Raw genomic sequence first — 22,374 nt, 5'->3', positions numbered from 1 at the left:
TTTCTCCTAAACCCTAAACCCTAAACCCTAAACCCGAAACCCTAAACCCTAAACCCTAAACCCTAAACCCTAAACCCTAAACCCTAAACCCTAAACCCTAAACCCTAAACCCTAAACCCTAAACCCTAAACCCTAAACCCTAAACCCTAAACCCTAAACCCTAAACCCTAAACCCTAAACCCTAAACCCTAAACCCTAAACCCTAAAAACCCTAAACCCTAAACCCTAAACCCTAAACCCTAAACCCTAAACCCTAAACCCTAAACCCTAAACCCTAAACCCTAAACCCTAAACCCAAACCCCTAAACCCTAAACCCTAAACCCTAAACCCTAAACCCTAAACCCTAAACCCTAAACCCTAAACCCTAAACCCTAAACCCTAAACCCTAAACCCTAAACCCTAAACCCTAAACCCTAACCCTAAACCCTAAACCCTAAACCCTAAACCCTAAACCCTAAACCCTAAACCCTAAACCCTAAACCCTAAACCCTAAACCCTAAACCCTAAACCCTAAACCCTAAACCCTAAACCCTGAACCCTAAACCCTAAACCCTAAACCCTAAACCCTAAACCCTAAACCCTAAACCCTAAACCCTAAACCCTAAACCCTAAACCCTAAACCCTAAACCCTAAACCCTAAACCCTAAAACCCTAAACCCTAAACCCTAAACCCTAAACCCTAAACCCTAAACCCTAAACCCTAAACCCTAAACCCTAAACCCTAAACCCTAAACCCTAAACCCTAAACCCTAAACCCTAAAACCCTAAACCCTAAACCCTAAACCCTAAACCCTAAACCCTAAACCCTAAACCCTAAACCCTAAACCCTAAACCCTAAACCCTAAACCCTAAACCCTAAACCCTAAACCCTAAACCCTAAACCCTAAACCCTAAACCCTAAACCCTAAACCCTAAACCCTAAACCCTAAACCCTAAACCCTAGACCCTAAACCCTAAACCCTAAACCCTAAACCCTAAACCCTAAACCCTAAACCCTAAACCCTAAACCCTCAACCCTAAACCCTCAACCCTAAACCCTAAACCCTAAACCCTCAACCCTAAACCCTAAACCCTAAACCCTAAACCCTCAACCCTCAACCCTCAACCCTCAACTCTCAACCCTAAACCCTCAACCCTAAACCCCAAACCCTCAACCCTAAACCCTCAACCCTCAACCCTCAACCCTCAACCCTAAACCCTAAACCCTCAACCCTCAACCCTCAACCCTCAACCCTCAACCCTCAACCCTAAACCCTCAACCCTCAACCCTCAACCCTAAACCCTAAACCCTAAACCCTAAACCCTCAACCCTAAACCCTAAACCCTAAACCCTAAACCCTAAACCCTCAACCCGCAACCCTAAACCCTAAACCCTAAACCCTAAACCCTAAACCCTAAACCCTCAACCCTCAACCCTTAACCCTCAACCCTCAACCCTCAACCCTAAACCCTAAACCCTAAACCCTAAACCCTAAACCCTAAACACTAAACCCTAAACACTAAACCCTAAAAGTGGGAGACCTGCAAATAAATAGGAAAGTCATTGGCAAAAAATTGGGTTTCATCGACAAATCTACATTTTGGTAGCTAAATGTAAATTGATTTAGACAAAAATTATAAGTTACTTAGGCAAATCTTCTTTGTTGATAAATTTAGACCAATAAATCTAATGTTCATGATTATATAATTGATCGAAGACTACTTAAAAATGGTTCTTTTGCTCCTGAATCAGGCATATCAAATGTTCTTTGAAATTCTAGCTCTCCTTTTGGATCATTTGTATCTATATGCATCAGGATCTCGTTTCATGGATCACTTCATTCAAGAAATTAGAGTGTCAAACCATTTCTTCTCAATGAAGTTCGTATCTATAACTTTGGGTATTCTAGTGGGAAACTTTCGGGGGTGATATCTTGTGATCCAACTGTTAGATTTTAATGATTTAGATATCTCCAGAAAGGTTTTCACGTGTACTATCCAATGATGTAGATATTAGATATGAATTATGTTGTTCAACAAGCCATAAATTCCCTTTAAGTGAGAGACCTATAAATCAAATATTAGGGTGAAAAATGATGGGGAAGTAACATATATTTGCACCTGGTGGAGTTTTTTTCCCATTAATTCTCGAGTCAGTGTGTTTTTATTTTCTGATGCATGCATCTTGGGGAGTACGGTCTTATTTGTGAGATTCTTTTAAGGTGGCTGAGTTTTAGTGTCTACACTCCCTCCTTCATGTAGAGCCATGTGATAATAGTTTTATAATTTTAGATTTTAAAAATGAGATGCCGTAATGGCATCTTCATAATTATGGTGTTGGGTTTTCAAAGTGATAATCTTTATAATTATTGTGTGTAGTGATACAAATGATTCGGTAAAATGGCTTTCCAAATGTTGTTTTGTGTTTTTTTTTTTTTTTTGGTTCTGATTTCGATTCTATAAGAGATAAACCAAACAGCTAGAAGTAAACAAGGATCAAGATAAGAGAATAAAAGAGAAGAGGAGAAGTAAGAAGATGAGAGGAAGAAGAGAAGAGGAGAGAGATAAATGCGATCGTATAGGAGAGAGAATAGACTCTTCCCACCTATATTGATTTACTAACATAAAACAATAAAAAGAAACCCAGTCTTGTCCCAACTTAATGGTCGTATGGATCAAGCAGGTGAAGACTAAGGTATTAACAGAAAAGGGGGATGAAAGACAAGAAATGAAAATGAAAAAGACATAAGAGAGATGAAGAATGCAAGATAAAAGTAAGAGGAAAGGAACAATAGGGTTCCTACAGGGGGTGATGAGGGCAAAGAACAACAGATGGACGATTGATGCAATTTGGAGTGATACGGACTACCTAAAGATGTTTTTTGATAAAAAAAATTGGAGAACTTTTAACCTTATGGCCTAGAACCTTAATTATCCTAAGCGATGAGATGGGTAACTACCCCATTTCTCCTAGGTTTTGTCTGTTAACTACTAATAGATTATTAGAAGTAATAAAATCTATGGCCTATGAGGCTTTAGTTCGTAGGAAGGCCATATTTAAAACAGACTTGACATGTAATATAAGTTTTGCTATCTAATGGTATTGTCTCTCTTTTTGCTGATCAAAAAAAAAAAAAAAAAAGTAAGAGGAAAGAGGACAACATAGGGAGCTAGGAGAAGGGCAGCTAAATGGGGTCAGCTACATGGATCTTTGCTCTCGAATATGTTCTATCTAAGGTCATATTTTTGTACAAGACTCAAACTATGCATTTCATTCCTCACAATTTCTTTTATGATCATTTTAGGTCTGTCCTTAGCTTTTTTACCTCCTTCAATCTGAATCATATTACTTTTTCTTACATGGGGCATCCCTAAGCCTCTATTGGACATGACCATACCACTTCAAACGATTTTCTTGGAGCTTATCATTGATTAGAGTAACCCCCAAATTAGTTCTAATACACATTATTTTATTAACATGATATGAGAAATTACATACACTACCTTACGGAGGCAAAAGACAAGGCTTTCATAGCCAGGGTATTTGCCATACTGTTCATAGCCCTTGGAATCAAGGATTTAGTTATTGGTATGTCAGCACCGATTCGATACCGATCTAGAATGGTGTGTAACAATCACTTTTGTCCTTACTTTAAAAAAATACATTTTCTTAATGGTTTTACCCTTGAAATGATACTGGTAATTGATATAGATCAATTAGATATTAGTATTGCTCCCGATATTGATATGACATGATCCATTTGATATTAATACTAAAATTTAAAACCATGCTTAATAAATAAAAAAGGAAAGTGAAATAGAGGATGACATTTTACCAAAAAAAAAGAAAACAGTTCTCACATCCAAAATAGCTACCAACACATCAGTTGGGGGAATTTTACTTGATGGAACGGGAATTTTTTTTTTTTTTTGGTGAAGTGGGGAATACCGCAAGAAAGTGAAAGAAGGACAAGGAGGTAATAAAGATTGAGTTCCTTTGTGGCGCAACACAGTGTTCGGCGCGCATCCAATGGCTAGAAATGCCTTGGCATGGAATTTAAGGTAATCGCACGCAACCCAAAGCATTTCTAGACGTTGGATGAGTGCCAGACACTGTGTTACGCCGCAGATGAGCAATAATGGGGCCAAACTCCGAAGTATGAGGAATCGGTCAGATCCGGCGCTTCTAGTCGTTCTTGACCGACTGGTCAGCTCCACAGGTACCTGAGATTCGGCAGCCGCGGATTTTGATTATAATTGGCCCGTTTACCCGATCCGATTCATACTTCAGTTATTATAATACAATATATTTACATTTTTAGAGCTCACGTTTTCTTTTTTTTCTCGCTAAATCATTTTTAAAGCCCACTTTTTTTCTTTCAGTATAACATTTTTAAATCCCACTTGTTTAGTCGTGGAAGGGGTGTCTGGTTTTAACCAAAAAAAAAAAAGAAAAAAGGACAGGGTGTATGCTATCTGGTGTCGGATCTTCTAGTTCCTTACTCGCAGAGTTCATTCTTGGTCCACCACATACCAACCTTTCTTGCAAAAACTTAATTAAACAAGAAGTATCCCAAATCCCAAGGCACCGAGTCGAAAAAAAGAAGCCCGTCGCATTGAATATTTATTTTGCTGACAAAAAAAAAAAAGCATTGAATATTTGAAATCGCAGATCACAAGTAGGAAAACGAAAAGCCTTCATTGACACTCAACCCTCGACACCCGTAACCCCTCTTCCCCTTTCTATCCCCCTGCCCTCTCTGTGACGCCGGTTCTAATTTTTTCCTGTATTGCAGATTCTGTGCTTCATTCTCTGCGTCGCCGGACGGGTGGGTCTGAACTACGTTGTGGAACTTCTTGTGGGTACGCCTTTCCCCGTTTTATCTCTCTTATCTCTTACTAAATCTCTGGTTCCTGTCGTCGATTTGCTTCCTCACTACGTTTGTCTCCTATTTCTGTTAACAACATGAATTTGGTCCGGGACCTGGTTTGTTTCCCATTTCTGTTAATTTATTTGAGGGTTTTATGTGGGGTACGATGAGGGTACGATTTTCCTCTTGATTTCACTTTGTGTTTTTGGGATTTTCGTTGTGATTTCACTTTGTGTTCTTTGGATTTTCCTCTAGATTTCACTTGGGGTTGAATGGCTTTGGGTGATCAATGTTAGGTTTTACTACAATTTATGAAACTTTTGCTCCTCGATCTGGAGTCATTTGCTAATTATAATTTCTTGCTTTCCTCTTCCTAAAGGTTGAATTTCTGTTGAAGTGGCAGGCAATGGCTGAGGATGCTAACCATGGCCAACTTGGTGAAGAAAGCTCTGCAATGTCTACTGACAATAAAAAAGAGAGCGGTAATGTAAAAAAGCAACGGAAAGGAATACTGTCTCGAATTTGGAATGGACTATTTAGGATACGCGGTGAGGATTTTGAGAAAAGATTGCAACACATTTCCAAGGAAGAAGCTTCTCTTCTTGCACGAATGAAGGACAGATCTCAGAACTGGCGGACGGTGGCAAAGCTTATTACATATTCCTCTGTACTGTTGGAGGTGAGTCAATTTGGTCCCTTTTATTGGGTTAAAAGTCTGATTATGTAATGGAAGTTAGGAATGTCAGATGATGTGTTTTTTAGAATTATTAGCATCAACAAAGTTAATGAATCGTTTGCAACTGTTCAGTGTACATGAGATGATTAATTCAATCCCTTTCAATTGTTCTCATGCATCTAGCTGGTTTTGCTTGAAAGCTCATGGTTGATATAAACAACTGTGACAGTAGTCCACTTGCTTTTATTCTAGTCTTCCTTCTGACTGGACTTTTCAATTTGTATCTGTATCCTCATAAATCCAACTCCGACATAAAGCAATGCAAGGCCATGGGCCATGAGGCGCACAAGAGGGGAGCCAGGCAGCACATGTTGCCACCAGACGTGGCCATGGCCATAGGGCACAGCCAGGCTAACATGGCAAGGCCACGACATTGAGGCCACTGCCCGACACTGCAGCATGGGTGTGGTGCGCATGGGGGCCAAGACATCAACGACATGCAGCAGCCAGCCGAAGCTGGCTTTCCTCGTGCACCGGCACCAGGCTGCAGCCAACATGGCCACATGAAGGTCAAATGATGAAAAATGGCTATAAGTGTTCAAAGGAATATGAATTGATAGATGGAATTTCCTTGAGAAGGGGTTAAAAACATTGTTGAATATAATAAGTCTCAAGAGTTTTAGGGGTGGTTAATTCTAATTGTTGGTAGGGGCTAGTTGCAAATATCATAAGTTAAGGTTGATTCCTGATCTAAGGCCCAGGCTTTAGCCATGTTGAAACAATCCCAGATCGATGGCTTACGAGAAGGCACTCTTGAGGTGCTTATTGGTGTTGAAAAAGATTCCCACGCATGTGTTTTTTTTGGTCTGCACAAAGATCTCTTCGAATGCAACGTCACATAGTTGCTTTGGTTGATGTAGTGTTATGCGACATACATACATGGCACTATCAGAGACCTCTAGTGGGCTCCGCCCACTCTCAATGCCACGATGTCAAAGGATCTTTGACACGTACACTGATGAGATTCTCATCCTATGGCTTCTAAGTCTTCTGTCAGGTAATATGTGATACTGTGTGGCACAACTATTATTGCACCCATGCTGATGCCGTTTGATAGGCCAGGATAGCCCCCTAGGCGTTTAGTTCTGGCTCACAGATCCATGCTAATCCAGGGGCCAGGATCTCACTCGTGCCTTTCGGCATGGATCCGATGGGCTACAGCTCATTGTTACACCAAATTGTGTCACGATAAACATGTTGTGACATTCCTCATGTCAAGAGATCTTACAAAAATCACAGAAAAGCCCCTGAATTGTATTTTGGCCCAGGAAAAATTGGATGGTTCCTGTAGTTATCTCTCCCATTTGAAGAGAGAAGCACTCATGCAGCAAGAGGTCATTTTGAGGTCTTGCCCTACATATTCAAGAAAAACTACAAGAGGGGTTGATGGGGCATCATGATGAAAATTAGTGAGCTCCATTGAAGAAAAAGGAAAGGTCTTTGCAAGAAGAGAGAGAGAGAGAGAGAGAGAGAGAGAGAGAGAGAGAGAGAGAGAGCACATGTGAATGCTTGGAACACATCAAAGGTGTTCTTTGGGCACTATTGAAGTGCCCATTGGAGGTATTGCAAAGGTTGAGGCAATACAATCTTTAATGTAAGCTTGGTTCACATAAGCAAATGGTAGGGCTGAATTTTGGAAGAAAGCTTAGTTCACGAGATAAGGAACTGATAGGACTTATCACACCTGTTACTAGGTAGCTTCTGAGAAGGCCAAAAGGTCCCCCAAGTCTTGATCCAACTACGCTGTTAGTACAGCAGCACAGCAACAAAACCATAGGCTGAACTAGGGTTTGAGCAGAACTGGAGTGAAGGCTTGCGGCTCACTAATGGCTGCCCAGATGGGTCAGAAAGGTGGATCAAGTGGCTCCCCTGATGTGTCCTTCAATCCTTCCAAACGACTCCCAAAACAGGTTGCTGGTTGAGGAGATCCGATGTTGAAAACAGAGTCCAGATTTGGAAACTTTGGAGAAAAACCTGCTGAAGCTGCTACAGGCCTCCAAAGGCAGCAAGGGGCTGGTCGAATGCCTCTCTTGTGGCCAGGAACAAGCCCTCAAAAGGCCTGCCAATGTGCTTACAGATCTGGGAGATTTGGTGCCTGAACAAGAAAAAGGAAATTTGGAAATTTGCAGGAATTGATCTCTGTTCTGTGGCTGATCTGAGTCTTTGTAGAAGGATGATTGTAGGGTCTTCAAACAATGTCCATTCCACTCTCAAATCACTCTCTCACAAACTGAAACAAAGAAGAAAAATAAAGAAAAGAAAGGAGAATTGATGCAGGGATTGAGATGGTGGAAGAAAGTAATGTAATGGGTATCTCACCCCTCAAATTTTGGGTATCACAACCCTTAATGGGTTAGGCATCTCACCTCTTAAAAGTAGCTGTAAAGCCAAGAGTGTGCACTCATAATTTCATTGCTTAATTCTGTCTAAAATTTACAATCGATGGGTGCCTCTTTATAGGCTTACATAACTTGGACATGAAGGAAACTAATGGACTGAAATAAGACTTTCTAATTTGTGTCTAACTTGTTAACGAAGCTTAACAAATTTAGAAATTAAAAATTTAACATAGAAAGAAAACTAGCCTAAGTCATAAGAAAGGAAACTAACTTGACTAACTTGACAATCCAAAAATGGAAACTAAATCCTAGGCTAGCTTGGCCAACTCGATGGCTGCTGGAACTCCCTTTTGAAGCTGCTTTCTCCAACAATAAAAGACAGCTATATGGGCTTCTAGAAGATCCCTTTGAAGACAAAATGTGAAAGTGTTTTCAGCTTTCCTTTTGGGCTGGTTAGATGGGACCAAGGTGGGGGTGGCTGGTCAAACATTGGACTTGGTTTGTTGGGGCCAGGAGCCCCTTCCTTGTGCAAGCTTGATCTACATCAATCTCACAAAGCCCTAGGTTTGGTGGGAATGGGGTTTGAGTGAGGGTGAAAGATTGCACCGGTGATTGGACTGCATGCGGAGTGACACCTACACATCATGGGGCAGTCGACAATGGGATTATGCCGGGTGAGGTAATCCTCTTCTAGTAAATCCCTATTTTGTTGTATTTTGACTGTAGGCAAGTGCTCGTTAAAATGCCTAAGTCAATATTTATATTCTAGTTGGGGGGATTTACATTCATCATTGTGCTTGTAATGGGGCATTGTTATAAGCCCATTTTATCCTTGTTGTTGGGGGCGTCCAGTGGGGAATGGGACATAGGGGTCTTGTGAACATCCCCACAATTGTGACTTTGAAAATTGGGGGTTGTTGCCCTTGCCTTGCATAGCATTGGTTGAAGCAAGGGTGGGTGCTCTTGAGTCATTGTAGCTAGGATTGACTTTCAGGGTTGTAACCCTTGCTCTTGTACTGTAAAAGTTGAAGCAGGAGTTGCATCTCCTGGACCATTGCAATGGTCAAAATTGTGCAGTGTATTAGGTATAGTACGAACCAGGGTTAGGGTATTATCCTGTGGAGTTGGCACACTGCTGAACCAAAAAATTCTGATGTCCTATGTATGTTATTGTATTGTGGTGGAAATTGGAGTGCCATGTATGGTGCAAGATGGGTGTACATAGTTTGGTAGACCTGGCCACTTTGACGGCGAGGTGGATTTGCGTATGACTGTTTGTGTGATTATGATGGTGTATATGGGAGATTGGTAAACTTGGGATTGCCCTAGCTAGTCAATGAGTGTCAGTGTGGGTTCCTAAGTGTGTCAACGGCGAGGAAACAAATCAGTTTATGTTGGTGATAGTGCCATCAGTGGGAAGTGTGACAGTACCAGCATTGGGATCACGTTCCTTCTTCATCCTTCTTCTAATACTCCAACCACACACTTCCCCAAAAAAAAAAAAAAAATATTGGACCCAATCGACATTGAGGTCAGGTTTAGTAGCATACACCTTTACTTGATCAGGAATTTGTTATACTGATACATGCGTACTTGGTAGCAAGGTTCAAAATATCAGGTTTCGACCCTTGGGGAGACTGAAAATTTCGGTTGAAATTTGGGAAATTTTTCCAATTTGGTGGAAACTTTGTTTTCAATCCAAAATGTGTTTTTTTTTTTTTCGCCTTATTTTTTAGTATATATTGTATTTTAGACATTGCTAACCTATTCACATAATTAGTTTCATGGAAAAAACACTTAAAGTCATACTTGTGGCGTTGACCAAAGTTTGGTAATGTACATTGAGTCGTTGACTGAAATTATATTACATAAGTACATATATAAGTTATTAATTAAAAATGTGAAATACATGATTAAAAGTTTAAAACAAACACAACATGATGTAAAGTATCCAAAATAAATAATGATATTACATAATTGTGGGTTATTTCTCAAGTCTCAAGTCTCAAGTCTCATCACTCAATAGTCAATTGTAAGTAGTGTCCAAGTATATTCTATAAAAAATGACTTTTGGGGAAGATGGGATTTATCTTTTTGGTCCAAGCTCCCTTTCTTAGGTAGATTGATATGAATGTTCAGGATCCAAGCTTAGAATGAAGATTTGATGGCACATGGGAAAAATCTTGAGTGTTATCCTAATTTTTCCACTTCACATAGAAGAAATACGGGGAGGATCAAAATTTTGAAATAAAAGGCTTGGTTTCCCATTTAAGAAGGTTTTATAAAGGTTGGTTCAACCCAAACCATTGGTCCACTCAAAAATTCCCACATTTTGGTCGGAATGAGGGAATTTTGGTCGATACTGGTCAAAACCAATGACTTTTAAAAGTCATATGGTATTTGGTATCGGAGTCTGGGGATACCGTGGAAATGTGGGAAATTTCGATGGTATTGGTGGAAACCTTGAACCATGCTTGGTAAAGGGCGGGCCTCGGTGCAACGGTAAGGTTGCTTTATTGCAACCTAGTGGATGCAGGTTCCTGAAGGGCAGGCTTGGTCCAATGGTAAAGGTAGTAAGGTACGAATGTTGCGACCCTGGTGGTCAAGTGGTCGAAATAGCCTTCGACATTCTCGGGGTAAAGCTGAGTAGTTCTCGCCCCCCAAGACCTCGCACATTCATGAGCCTCGTGCACCAGTTACACTTTTTTTTGGATGCAAGTTCCAGTCAAGAAACAGCCTCTATGTGAAATGGAGGTAAGGCTACATACATATGCCCCTCCCCAGGTCTTGCAATAGCGGGAGCCTCATGCACTAGAAATGCATTTTTTTTTTTTTAATTCATATGTACTTGGCAGTGTCTTGGTTATTAAATTAAATAGTATTTATTAAATATCAAAGTTATATGTCCCCATGCAAGTGGATAAGATCAAGTAAGTAGGGCAAGCACTTTTAAGTTCATAGGTCAAGATGGTTGTTTGTATTAAAGAGCACTTGTGATGCAGATATGGCTGCCCTTTCTTGGTTGGACCAGCATGACCGGCTTTGGAAGCCAAGAGCCAAGAAGAACCAGTCCAGCCCAGGGTTTTGGTCCAACAAGGGTTGGAAATAAAATTAGTAGTTTACTTAGTATTTTATTTCATGCGTTTAGTTTCCAGACTTGAACGTAGGAGTAGGATTTATTTCCTTGCTTTGGTTTCCTTTTATAGTTGTTTCCTAGTTTAGGCTAGTTTCCATTCTAGTTAAGTTTCTAATTTCATGTTCCTATTTTCCTATATATTGGTTGTAATCGACTGAAGATTTAGAGAGCAATTTGATTATTGAATGAACGTGTTAGTGTGATCCTCCTTTTCCCCCTCTCTACTCTGATTTCCCCTCCCTCCCCTAAGGGTTCTCTATCAATTTGGTATCAAAGCCGAAGGATCCTATTCCTTCCCCATCTTTCTTCTTCCCTTTTCATTCTCTGTGTCGGATTCCACCGATACTGAGAACACAGTGGAAAAAAAAAAAAAGAAGCCATCGCTCACCCACCCCATCCCTTCAATCCTACTGAAAACCAAAGGGTAACCCCTCGGCCCTCTGTTTTTTCTTTCCCCTTCAATCAAAACCCTTCTAGGGTTCCAGATTGTGAAAAAAAAAGGCGAGAAGAGCGGCAAGAAGTAGCAGCAGAAGAAACTGAAGTAGAAAAAAAAAAAAAAAAAAAGAAAAAAAGAACTGAGAAGAACAGAAGGAGAGAAGAAAGAAGAAGAAAAAGGAGATGAAAGAGTCGACGAAGAAAAAGAACAGAAGAAGAAAAGAGAAAGCAAGAGAAAGAGAACTCACGTAGCTGGTTCGCAGGCTCCCATGAGTCGCAGTCGTAGTCATCTACTCCACCAGGCGAAGAAGAAAGGCTCAGTCGAAGTCTTCGTTGCAGTCGCAGTCGCAGTCATCATCTCCATCCCCCCTTTGTTGTGGTGGCGGTCGTTGGTTCTCCATCTCCGAGGGGCAGAAACCTCCCCTCCTTTGTCGGTGAAACCCCAGCCCTCTTATTTCTTGTTTCTTTTAATCAAAATTCTTTGACTTGCCAAAAATACCCCTCCTTTTCTCCTTTATTCCCCTTTTGTCCCATATATATTTTTATTTCCAAATCAACCCCTATCCCACACGTGATTGACATACCTTTTTGTGGTTTAGTTTGAACTTCCAAAAAAAAAAAAAAAAACCATTCTGCCCCTGCCCTTTAAGCATCCAGTTATTTACTATTCTACCATTATTATTTGAGTGTTATTTTGTTACTCATCACCATGGTAGCCAATAGTGAAGTTGTTCAACAGCTGAATTCCTACAAAGGAGAAACTGATACAAAATTTGATGCCCTCACTAACATGGTCACGTCCCTAAAGACAATGGTGGAATCTATGCAAGTTTCTATTGATCGTTTAGGCTCTGTACTGTAACATTCTAAAAAATCAATTCTGTTGTTTTTTTATTTTTTTGGAACAGAAATAGAGTAAAAGTTGTATGGTGAGTCCGGTTCAATTTATTGTTTTTTTGTAATGAACCGGCATTTTTTAAGTTTTAGAATTCATTTTTTGAAGCATAAAAACCAAGCTTCTCACGACCAGAATCTATTCTGATCAAAAGGCGCAGAATGGAAACTCCGACTTAAGTACGAAAGGGCAAAATCGAAATTTGCCCTTAAAACATAAGAAGCCCTTCAAACTTCAGTCGACCGAACCTAACTCATTCTCTTTCTTGGAATACCAGAAGAGAGACACAAGAGAAACCCCTTTCTTCATCCTCCTTCCTCCTTCGTCCTTCGCCTAACAGTCCTTCCCTCTTCCTCCCTCATCTCTTCATTCTCCTTCGCCCGAAACCCATCCCTAACCTCCCTCACTGGAAACGAAAATCGGTGATTCATCAGCGTCCGGCGCTAGGTCCAAAGCTACGGCAGGTTTGGCGGCACAACAATCCCTGAAGTCCTAAACTCCTCGACCAGCGGCGGACACTCCAAGCGCCTGCAGAAATAGGTTAGAAACAGAGAAACCCCCTCTTTCCCTCTCCTTGTGCGCTACAGAATTTTTTTTTTTTTTGGTAACAACAGAAGTTGGTTCATGCTCAACTTCTTTAGGGATATAATGTGGTGATTCAAGGGACGGTTGAAGGAATGAATCATTTCTAGATTCTGTGCTCATAAATCAAAACCCTATCTACTATTTCCTGCTTCGATTTCATTCCTCCAGAGACCGATTGTTCTATGTATTTTTTGATGGGTTTTTTAAATCTCTCTCCACCTCTGACATGCTCTGTCTTGGATTTTTTCCCCTCATCATGATGGATTTTTTCCCCTCATAAGTAAGAATTATTTTTTTCCCGTAGTGAAGGATATAGCATATAGGGAGGCGTTCATCTGGGAGAGATCTCTGATTGTGGAGACTTTGTCCATTTGGAAAATCAAAATGGAGACTGAGATGGGTAGTTAGAGATTGCTTTTGGAGAAACAGAAAAACGAAAGCAATGGATGCATCAGTCGGTGGCCTGTTTTGGGTTAGGCGTCGAAATGGGTCTTGGTGGCCTGGCCGGATAATGGGTCTCGATGAATTGCCAGAAAGTTGCTTGGTTTCGCCGAGATCGGGGACTCCTGTGAAGCTCCTGGGAAGAGAGGATGCTAGCTTGTGAGTGGTTTTAGTATTTTAGATCGCATGTCTTATTTGCTTCTGTTTAAGCTCATGGGAGAGGGAGAAAAGATAAAGCTTTTCATCCCAGTTTGGATTTTTTTTTTAGTCCAGATTGGAATCCACGACTGATCCCGATGCCAGCCAAACTTGTAAAAAGTGGATGGCATTTGAAGAAACATCTGTCTACCTGCAATAGTTTTCACTTAAAATGCTTCCTAAACAAGGCTATTTAAGCTTGAACAATTATCAAATTCCAATATATACACAAAAGAGTTCAGGTTGACAATATTCAGTTTAACAAGTTGCTGAATCCAAATAAGGTACCACATGTTCAAATATTTACCAAAGATTAGAGTTTATGCATGAAGCCATCTCTGCATCCCAAGTAATTTTATGATGTGGAGTCAATGGGTTATGGTAAAAGGGTTTTTTTATGTGGCACCATAGATTTTATTTATTTTGGGAAGTGAACACTCCAATCTTATTAAGCATGAGCTCATCTCTGCATCCTACATTGACGATATGGATGATCACCTTTTCGAGCTCACATCCATGTCTGGTTTATTGCTATTTTATCTAATGAAAACCATTGACTATCCTTAGATTTTATTTAAAAATCACAACTTTGACACCCATGGTGAAGATGGCACTTTATGTAAATATTGGTTTCGAACAGAAACGATTCTGTTAAGTACGAACCATACATGTTTCTATTTCTTTCAGATTATAAAATCATTTTTTTTTTTGCGATTACCATACAACATTTAAGATGCAGAATCACTCCAAAAAAATAGAAATGCAAAAAAGTGTGCTAGACCCAAAATCATGTTAAAAAAACAGAATCGTTACAGTACAGAGCCTTAGTGACAGCAGATAAAGGAAAGAGTCCCATTCAGTCTGGGGATTCTTCTAACACCACTCCACAGGATTTGCCAGTAACACCACCACCACCACCTCCACCACCATATGGGACTGGGAGACATGATGATGGAGCAGAAAGAGCAGCAAAACTGGATGTCCTTGATTTTTATGGAGACAATAATCCAGAATTGTACCTTGACTGGATTCACAGTTTAGATACATTCTTCAGATGGTACGGGTTGACTGAGGCTCGAAAGATCCTATTTGCATAGGCCAAACTGAAAGGCACGGCTCAAGTCTGGTGGATCAATCAACAACAACAGAACCGAACCCGAGGCATTGGGTTGGTCATTGCTTGGGCTGAAATGTATGAAGTCATGAATCGACGATTCTTGCCTTCTGATTACAAGCAACGCATGCATCTCAGGTTTGCACAGTTGAAACAAGAGAATTTGACCGTTGAAGAGTATGTTGCTAGATTTTATTATTTGGCCACTCGTTCTGACTTTGAGTGGGATGAAGAAGTCTTAGTGGCCCAATTTCGCAAGGGTCTGCACCCTCAACTTAGTGCTGCCCTTGCATCTAGTCGACTACCTATAATGAAAGACGCCGTACAAATAGCATATCAGGTTGAGGAAAGTCTGAAACGCCCATACAACCGGAGAAATTTTGCAGATACTTTTTCTCGAGGTACTAGTTGGCAACAGTCTCCTACCCAAGAGAGGTCATCTAGCAAGCCACAGGCAAGTGCTACATCTATGGCTTCTTCACGACCTAGTCGGCCGTATTCTCCACCTCGACATGTTTCTGAAATGTCATCTTCACGGCCTACTCGCCCATATTCACCCCCTCGGCGTGGTTCAGATAAACCTTCTGATTCTTCAAAATTCACAGTTCGGTACTACTCATGCCATGGATTTGGACATATCAGTGCCCAATGTCCCAGCCGTTTGGTTGCTTTTATTGATAAGGATTCTCCTCTACCATATATTCCCGAAGAGCAACTTGGTTCTGACACAGTTGATTTAAGAGAAGAGTGTGCAACAGGTGAAGTCAATGACACTCTCAGTGACGATGACCAACTTCCTTTTTATGTCATTCGTCATGTGTTGACCACTCAAAAGGCCACTGAAAATGAAGATTGGCGCCGAAGTAGTATTTTTCAGACTCGTGTGAAGTGCAATGATCAGTTGCTAACCTTGGTCATTGATGGAGACAGTTGCACTAATGTTGTCTCTGAAGACGCTGTTCGTAAGCTGGGATTGAATACAGAACCACATCCTAATCCTTACAAGGTTGCTTGGGTGAACAACACTAATCTCAAAATCACAGATAAGTGCTTGGTCACATATTCTATTGGTGGATTTAAGGATACAGTCCAATGTGATGTCCTCCCTCTGAAGGTGTGCCATATCCTTCTTGGTCGACCTTGGTTGTTTGATAAGAAAGTACAGCATTGTGGCTATGCCAATACCTATGCCTTCAAGCATGCCAACAAGACTATGAAGTTTCATCCTGCCAAAGATCTCCCTGAAATTAAGCTCAAGAAGATGGTGGGATCATTCCTCATTCAGCGTATTCCTTCAGACGGTCTCCTCGGTCCTTTCCCTAACTCGATGGAGTCGAGTTCTTTTCAGAGGAGGAGAGTTGATGCAGATACGGCTGCCCTTTCTTGGTTGGACCAGCATGACCAGCTTTGGAAGCCAAGAGCCAAGAAGAACCGGTCCAGCCCAGGGTTTTGGTCCAACAAGGGTTGGAAATAAAATTAGTAGTTTACTTAGTATTTTATTTCATGCTTTTAGTTTCCAGACTTGAACGTAGGAGTAGGATTTATTTCCTTGCTTTGGTTTCCTTTTTATAGTTGTTTCCTAATTTAGGCTAGTTTCCATTCCAGTTAAGTTTCTAATTTCATGTTCCTATTTTTCTATATATTGGTTGTAATCGACTGAAGATTTAGAGAGCAATTTGATTATTGAATGAATATGTGAGTGTAAACCTTCTTTTCCCCATCTCTACTCTGATTTCCCCTCCCTTCCCTAGGTTCTCTATCATCATGTTTTTGCAAGATATAGTATGAATGATGATGATAAATCTATCAATTCATTAGGTGTTTTCCATTTATAAATGTTGATTAATGGGACTTAACTAGCAATTTTTGATGTATTCATTTTTTTTATTGATGGAAAGAGGTATATTTTATTTAGGAAGAAGAGAAGAGGTGTAGGAAAGCTGAAGTAGATGCAAAAAAGGTTGCTCGAGGTTCAGCATCTAAGGTTAGTATATACTTCATTTTCATGTTTATTCTTTTCAGTGGAGCTTATTTTGACTTTGCTGTTATATGATACGAGCACTAGAGTTGGACTCAAACTCTTTTGGATATTGTAAATTTCTAAAATATGAAGAAGGAAGCTTTTGTTATAGTTATTGTCGAACATTAAATTAACATGTGAACTTTTTCATCATGCACATGGCAATGGTCATAAACAAATTTAAACAATAGCTTTCTCTATGAAAACCAAACTTTATGGTTTTTGCTGGATGTTCGTTGCATCAAAAAGCAAGGAACAAAGAAAAAGGAAATCTAGTACTGTCGTACAAGGGTCTATGAAAGGTCAAAATCTAATATGTGTCCAATTCAATGCAAGATCCATTTTGAAGAATCAATGCATCCTTGATTTATGTTTAAATGTGGTTTTACTGTTGATTTATAATACGACTCATTCATTCAACTATAAAACAAATCAATTTGTTTATTTTATATTCAAGTAGAACAATTGATTAAATTTTAGACATGTTTTATGGTTTCTCTTTGTTTTTATTGTTTTGAACCCATAGAATTACTTAGATCATAGTTTTATGAATTGCTTTGCAACTACTCTTTGATTGATTTTCTTTGTACTCAAAATGTGGGGACTCCGTCGTCCCAATATATTGGAGTCATTCTATTTACAAATCTAATATATTCAATGCAATTTCCAGTTAGCTGATACTGAAGCACATATCAGAATTAGTACTCTTTTGTTTGAATTCTTTAAATAACAGCTTGTAGTCCTTTGTTGGACAAATTTGAAGATTTGAAATTGGATGAAGTTTTGGGTTAATACCTTGGCTGCCAAGACCTGCGTATCCATCTCTCTCTATCTCTCAAGTTCTCTCTCGTCTTTATCTCTACCCTCTCCCCTTCCCTGCGACTCGATTGTCCTCTCTATTGATCCATTCCTTGCTTCCCCTGTCACAGTTATATCATTAGTTACTGGGTTTCTCTCTGCTAGACAGTACTTCCAGTATCAACAAGGAGTTTTGTTGCATCATTAATCTTTGTCGAATGGCTCTGAGATTTGGTACGAAGGCAATTCTTGACCATATAATTGTAAAGGCATCACTTAGGCGTCCAGGCCCCTTGGTCGACCTGGGAGCCTTATTGGTATCACTTGATTTTGGACCCTCCCCAACGCCTTGAGGTACCTAAATGCTGTGACAACTATGGACCGTAACCCAAAGGTTTTTGTCTCTCACATCATCTTTGTTAAGATATGAGGCATGAGTTGGGGTTTGTCCCAACGTGATATAGTTATTTTATTTCCTTTCCAAGTTGGATTAAGTTGTTTACTTTCCTAGTTAGGTTAGATCATTAGTTTCCTAAGTTAGAGTTAGATTAGGATTTATATTTCTTATTTTTTTAAGAACTATGGTTGTAATTGCTTGGCTTTGTTTATTATAAATCATACATTGGAGGGGGATTGCCAAGCTATTGGCTATTAGTCTCTTTGGTAGTCCTTTCTCTTCTCCCTTTTCTCTCTCTCTCTTGCAATTTCTGGTTACAGATCTTTGGGTTTGTAACATGGTATCAGAGCAAAACCAGTAGCTATTTTGAGTGTCGTTCTAAGTTCTCTAGCTACTGGTGAAACCCTAGTTCATTGAAGAAGAACAACTAGGGCTTCGTTTGGGTTTTGATGAACATATATATATATATATATTATTTTTATAAAAATCATACCTGTGATTATGTTATGCTGAATTGATGATGGAACATTTATGTGTTTCCATCTACTGTTTGCTACAAAGGGATTGATTATTTTCTGAAGATATATTTACCTCTATTACTGATCGAGTCTGTTGTTTTGCTGCTTATTGGTAATAAATATCGATTATTGATAACTCGTTTTATTGCTATCTTTGTTACTGAATTGCTCCTATCGGTTTTATTTTTTGATTTCTATTGGGGAGTTGATGGATTGGATTGAAGGAATCCGTCTTTAGTTGGTATTTCCCCTTGATTCTACTGGTTGCGTGGTAATCGCTGCCCTCAACTTCTTGCTGGGATGTTGTGACTTGGAGGTCTCCTCGTGTGGTTATTGTTGGTTGATGAATTTGTTATTGAAGCGGAAACATTGTGGTGCAATTCCTTTTTCACAAGTTGCCAGTTTCTTGGTTGCATGTTATACTCTTCTTTTCCTGTGGTTGACGTGAGTATTGCCTTTGTGAGGAAGAATATATCCTCATGTTAACTTCTTTTCTCTTTTTTATATTTTAGTTTCCATTATTACCCCTTCCATTGCCATTAAGTCTCTCATGTCCTATTAATTTATCTTGCTTTATAGTGTACACTTTGGCTATACACTACTCTCATTACTTGGTTTTCTCATTTTATCTCTTTAATTTCCAATACTAACCCTCCCTTTGTCTCTTATGCTTTTATACCCATTAAATAACTTTCCTTCTAAGTTTGTCCCCAACCCCAATAATTACTAATCCCCTTTGTGTCCCATTGTCTTTACATTCCTAGTTTACCCTTTTGCCTTAGCTTGTGCTAAAAAATTGGGTTTTAATTAATTACAGTTTTTCTATTAACCCTTGCTATTGTCTATTATGTACTTGTATGAGTTTATACTGAACCATGTGGGTATTTTGGCTCGGGTTTTGCATCAATTGGGGATTGCGTGAAATAATTATAGAATTGCCGTTGGGCTTATACATATATATATTTTCCATATTATTTCTATGCCGGCTCCCACGATTAGATCAAAGTGGTACTTGCAATTTTTTGAAAAATTGTAATTGCATGATCTGGTGGTGGGAGATTATTTGTTCAATTGTGCTAGCGTGAGAGGGAGATTGGTGGTTATCATTATCATCTACTCAAGTCATCAACTCAAGATTATTATTATTCTGCACTCCTGTTTTAAACAAAAACTTTTTCTTATGTAAATGGTATTTATTATTTAGCAACAATGCAATTTATCTAGTGCACAACAACCTTATGCTGTCTTGTTTTCAACAACTTTATTCTAAGTGGTTCTTGCTAAGTTATATAAGACCTCTGTTTGGGGCTTAGGAATGTGCCTTGTATATACTAATCAGATCTATAATTATGTGATCTTAGTGATAACGTTATTGTTACCTTGTTGTTGGAGTGCCATCTTTGAGAAGGGCTTATGATGTAGCTGCCGGATGCTACACTTTTATTTCTCTTTTTAAGATGACTACTTACTACATGCCTTCCTTGGGAAGAGCTTGTGATGTTTTTATTGTTACTATGATATTTGGATTGCGATTCGACCGCTTATTTTTGTTCGATGTTGATGGTTGTGCTAGATTTATTCGACATTAGATTTTTATTTATTATTGCTATTGATGAATGGTGTGCTTGAGCTAATATTGTTATGGAATTTATCTAGATTGATTGAAGTTTTCTTTGTGCTCACTGGCGTTTATGACTACTACAAGACCGATGCTACCTTTGATATCTATTAATGTTGTTCTAAGCTGGAGCCCTTGACATATATTGTGACACCCAAGAATACGACAAGTACTGGACCCGCCTGGGAGATCATTAAAGTGTCCTTACTAAGAATACAACTAGTACTAAGGTGTTTGAGAGATATGTGATGGTGTGCAAACTTTAGTCCCACATCGCCTAGGGGAGATTACTGAGCTTGTTAATAACCTCTAGCCTCCTTAACATGGCATAACGCATTTTAAAGCCTTGATGCCCATGAGCTAAAGATAATAATATTGTGCAAAGTTAATGGGGCTGGGGTGCTACAAATTGTATTAGAGCAAACGCTGACAGTTTGTGGGGTCACAACAGGGATGTTGTGCCAAAAGGGGAGAAGATTGTGACACTCAAGAATAGGCAAGTACCGGATCCGCCTAAGAGATCGGTGAGATGCCCCCATTAAGAATACGGCTAGGACCAGGGTATTTGGGACATCGGTGAGGGTGTGCAAATTTTAGTCCCACATCGCCTAGGGGGAGATTATTGGGCTAGTTAATAATCTCTAGCCTCCTTAATATGGCATAACACATTTTAAAGCCTTAAGGCTTATGGACCAAAGAGGACAATATTGTGCAAGGTCAATGGGGTCGGGGCATTACATGTATACTCCAACTTGAGGGGGAGTGTTAAGATATGAGTCATGAGTTGGTGGTCTGTCACTATGTGAAATAGTTATTTTATTTCCTTATCAGTGTGACTGGGTTGTTTACTTTCCTAGTTAGTTTAGATCATTAGTTTCCTAAATTAGAGTTAGACTAGATCCTTGGTTTCCTAAATTAGAGTTAGACTTGGATTTCTCTTTCTTATTTCTACAAGTACTAGGGTTATAATTGCTTGGTTATGTTTATTATAAATATTACAATGGTGGGGACTGGGGACTGCCAAGCTATTGGCTGGTAGTCTCTTTGATAGTCCCTTGTCCACTTCTCCCTTAATATCTTTCTCTCTCTTGCAGTTAGTAGTTACAAGTATGACCTTGGCTAGACCCTATTGGAGGGTAAGGATCCATGTAACTGACCCCATGTCGCTAAGATTCTCCTGACTTGTTGGGCTGTGCCTATTTTCTCTTACTTTCATCTTTCTACTCTTTGTAGTTTGGACTTTTTTTTCCTATTGTGTTTTGATTGGATCCATGTAGCTGACCCCATTAAGTTGTGATTAAGGCTAAGATTGTTGATGTTTTTATTGAGTATCAAAGCACCCGGACCTAGGAAAAGAACTAAAACTTTGTAATTAGTTAACTGTAGAATACATAAAGGGACGAGGTTCTCTAGTTAGTGATATAAACATTGAATCTTTGGCAAAACTAATCCTGGCATGTGGCAGCTCAGATGTTGGCCATATTGCAGGAGTAGATTACAAGAAACTAGCCCAGTAGTTTATAACCCTAAACAATACAAGTAGGACCAGAAAATAAAGAAATAAGATCATTAAATAAACTCCTAAGGATATAATACTCATATAGGAGTCAGGAGCAAAACCAGCACAAAACCCAACCCGATAGGAGAGAGGAAGACTTGCTATAGAGCTGGAGAGAGAGAGGTGCGGTCAGGTCTGTAGGAGTCCGATTGAGCTGCACTCTTGGGCGTATATAGTCCCTAGGGAGGGTACAAAACCCCCAAAGTTGAGAGGATTCTGATGGTTGGTTGTGAAGTTACAAGCTTTGTTGATTTTCTGACCTAGGAGAGAGAAAACTTCAAGATTCTTCAGATCAACAGCTGGTAACTTCAGATGGTCTTCAAGAGAGGATCGATTGATCTTATAAAAGTGTAGAACCAGTCCCCAAAAGGATCTGCAGACCGGATCTCAGACTTGGGCAGCAATGAGGGTTGATTGGCTTCAAGAACAGGAACTCTTTGGCTGATCGATTATGGTTTTTAATGCTTGGACAAATCTGAACTTCTTTAATATTCACAACAGCAGTAAACATAAACAACAACAATTAAGAATGAAAATAAAAGGATTAAACCAAGAAGAAACAAGGGAAAGTGGGGGAGGAGGTGGCTATCTCAGCTTGGGCTTCTCACCCACAACTATCTTAGCTGCTCTAAGCATTTAGTTGCAAACTTTATTTTCATTCCAATCTGTCCAATAATGATACATATGCCTCTCTATTTATAGAGGGGAAGTTTACAATCATACTAAGATTATGAG

The 22,374-nt window shown here is 39.6% G+C and overlaps 1 protein-coding gene and 1 long non-coding RNA gene across 4 annotated transcripts in view; one reads left to right on the top strand and one right to left on the bottom strand.

Annotated features, from left to right (window-relative positions):
• LOC122060788 (TSL-kinase interacting protein 1-like) overlaps window positions 1-3,531 on the bottom strand; it is a 6,030-nt gene extending 2,499 nt beyond the window's left edge. The window contains exon 1 of the mRNA XM_042623888.1: window positions 3,490-3,531. Coding sequence (XP_042479822.1) covers window positions 3,490-3,531 — 42 coding nt within the window. The remainder of the gene's footprint in view (window positions 1-3,489) is intronic.
• An 858-nt stretch (window positions 3,532-4,389) lies between these two features.
• Window positions 4,390-5,705, top strand: LOC122061211. 3 transcript variants are annotated; one of them, XR_006134593.1, is made up of 3 exons: window positions 4,412-4,704; window positions 4,777-4,843; window positions 5,255-5,705. It is a non-coding gene; the product is annotated as an uncharacterized LOC122061211 (long non-coding RNA). The 3 variants fall into 3 exon arrangements; XR_006134591.1 differs by having other exon boundaries at window positions 4,390-4,843; XR_006134592.1 differs by having other exon boundaries at window positions 4,390-4,843; window positions 5,249-5,705.
• Window positions 5,706-22,374: the final 16,669 nt, after the last annotated feature.

Source organism: Macadamia integrifolia, chromosome 14 (assembly GCF_013358625.1).
Source record: "Macadamia integrifolia cultivar HAES 741 chromosome 14, SCU_Mint_v3, whole genome shotgun sequence".
Classification (NCBI taxonomy): Eukaryota; Viridiplantae; Streptophyta; class Magnoliopsida; order Proteales; family Proteaceae; genus Macadamia; species Macadamia integrifolia.
The sequence above is the reverse complement of the archived record's forward strand: the minus strand, read 5'-3'. Positions and strand labels throughout refer to the sequence as shown.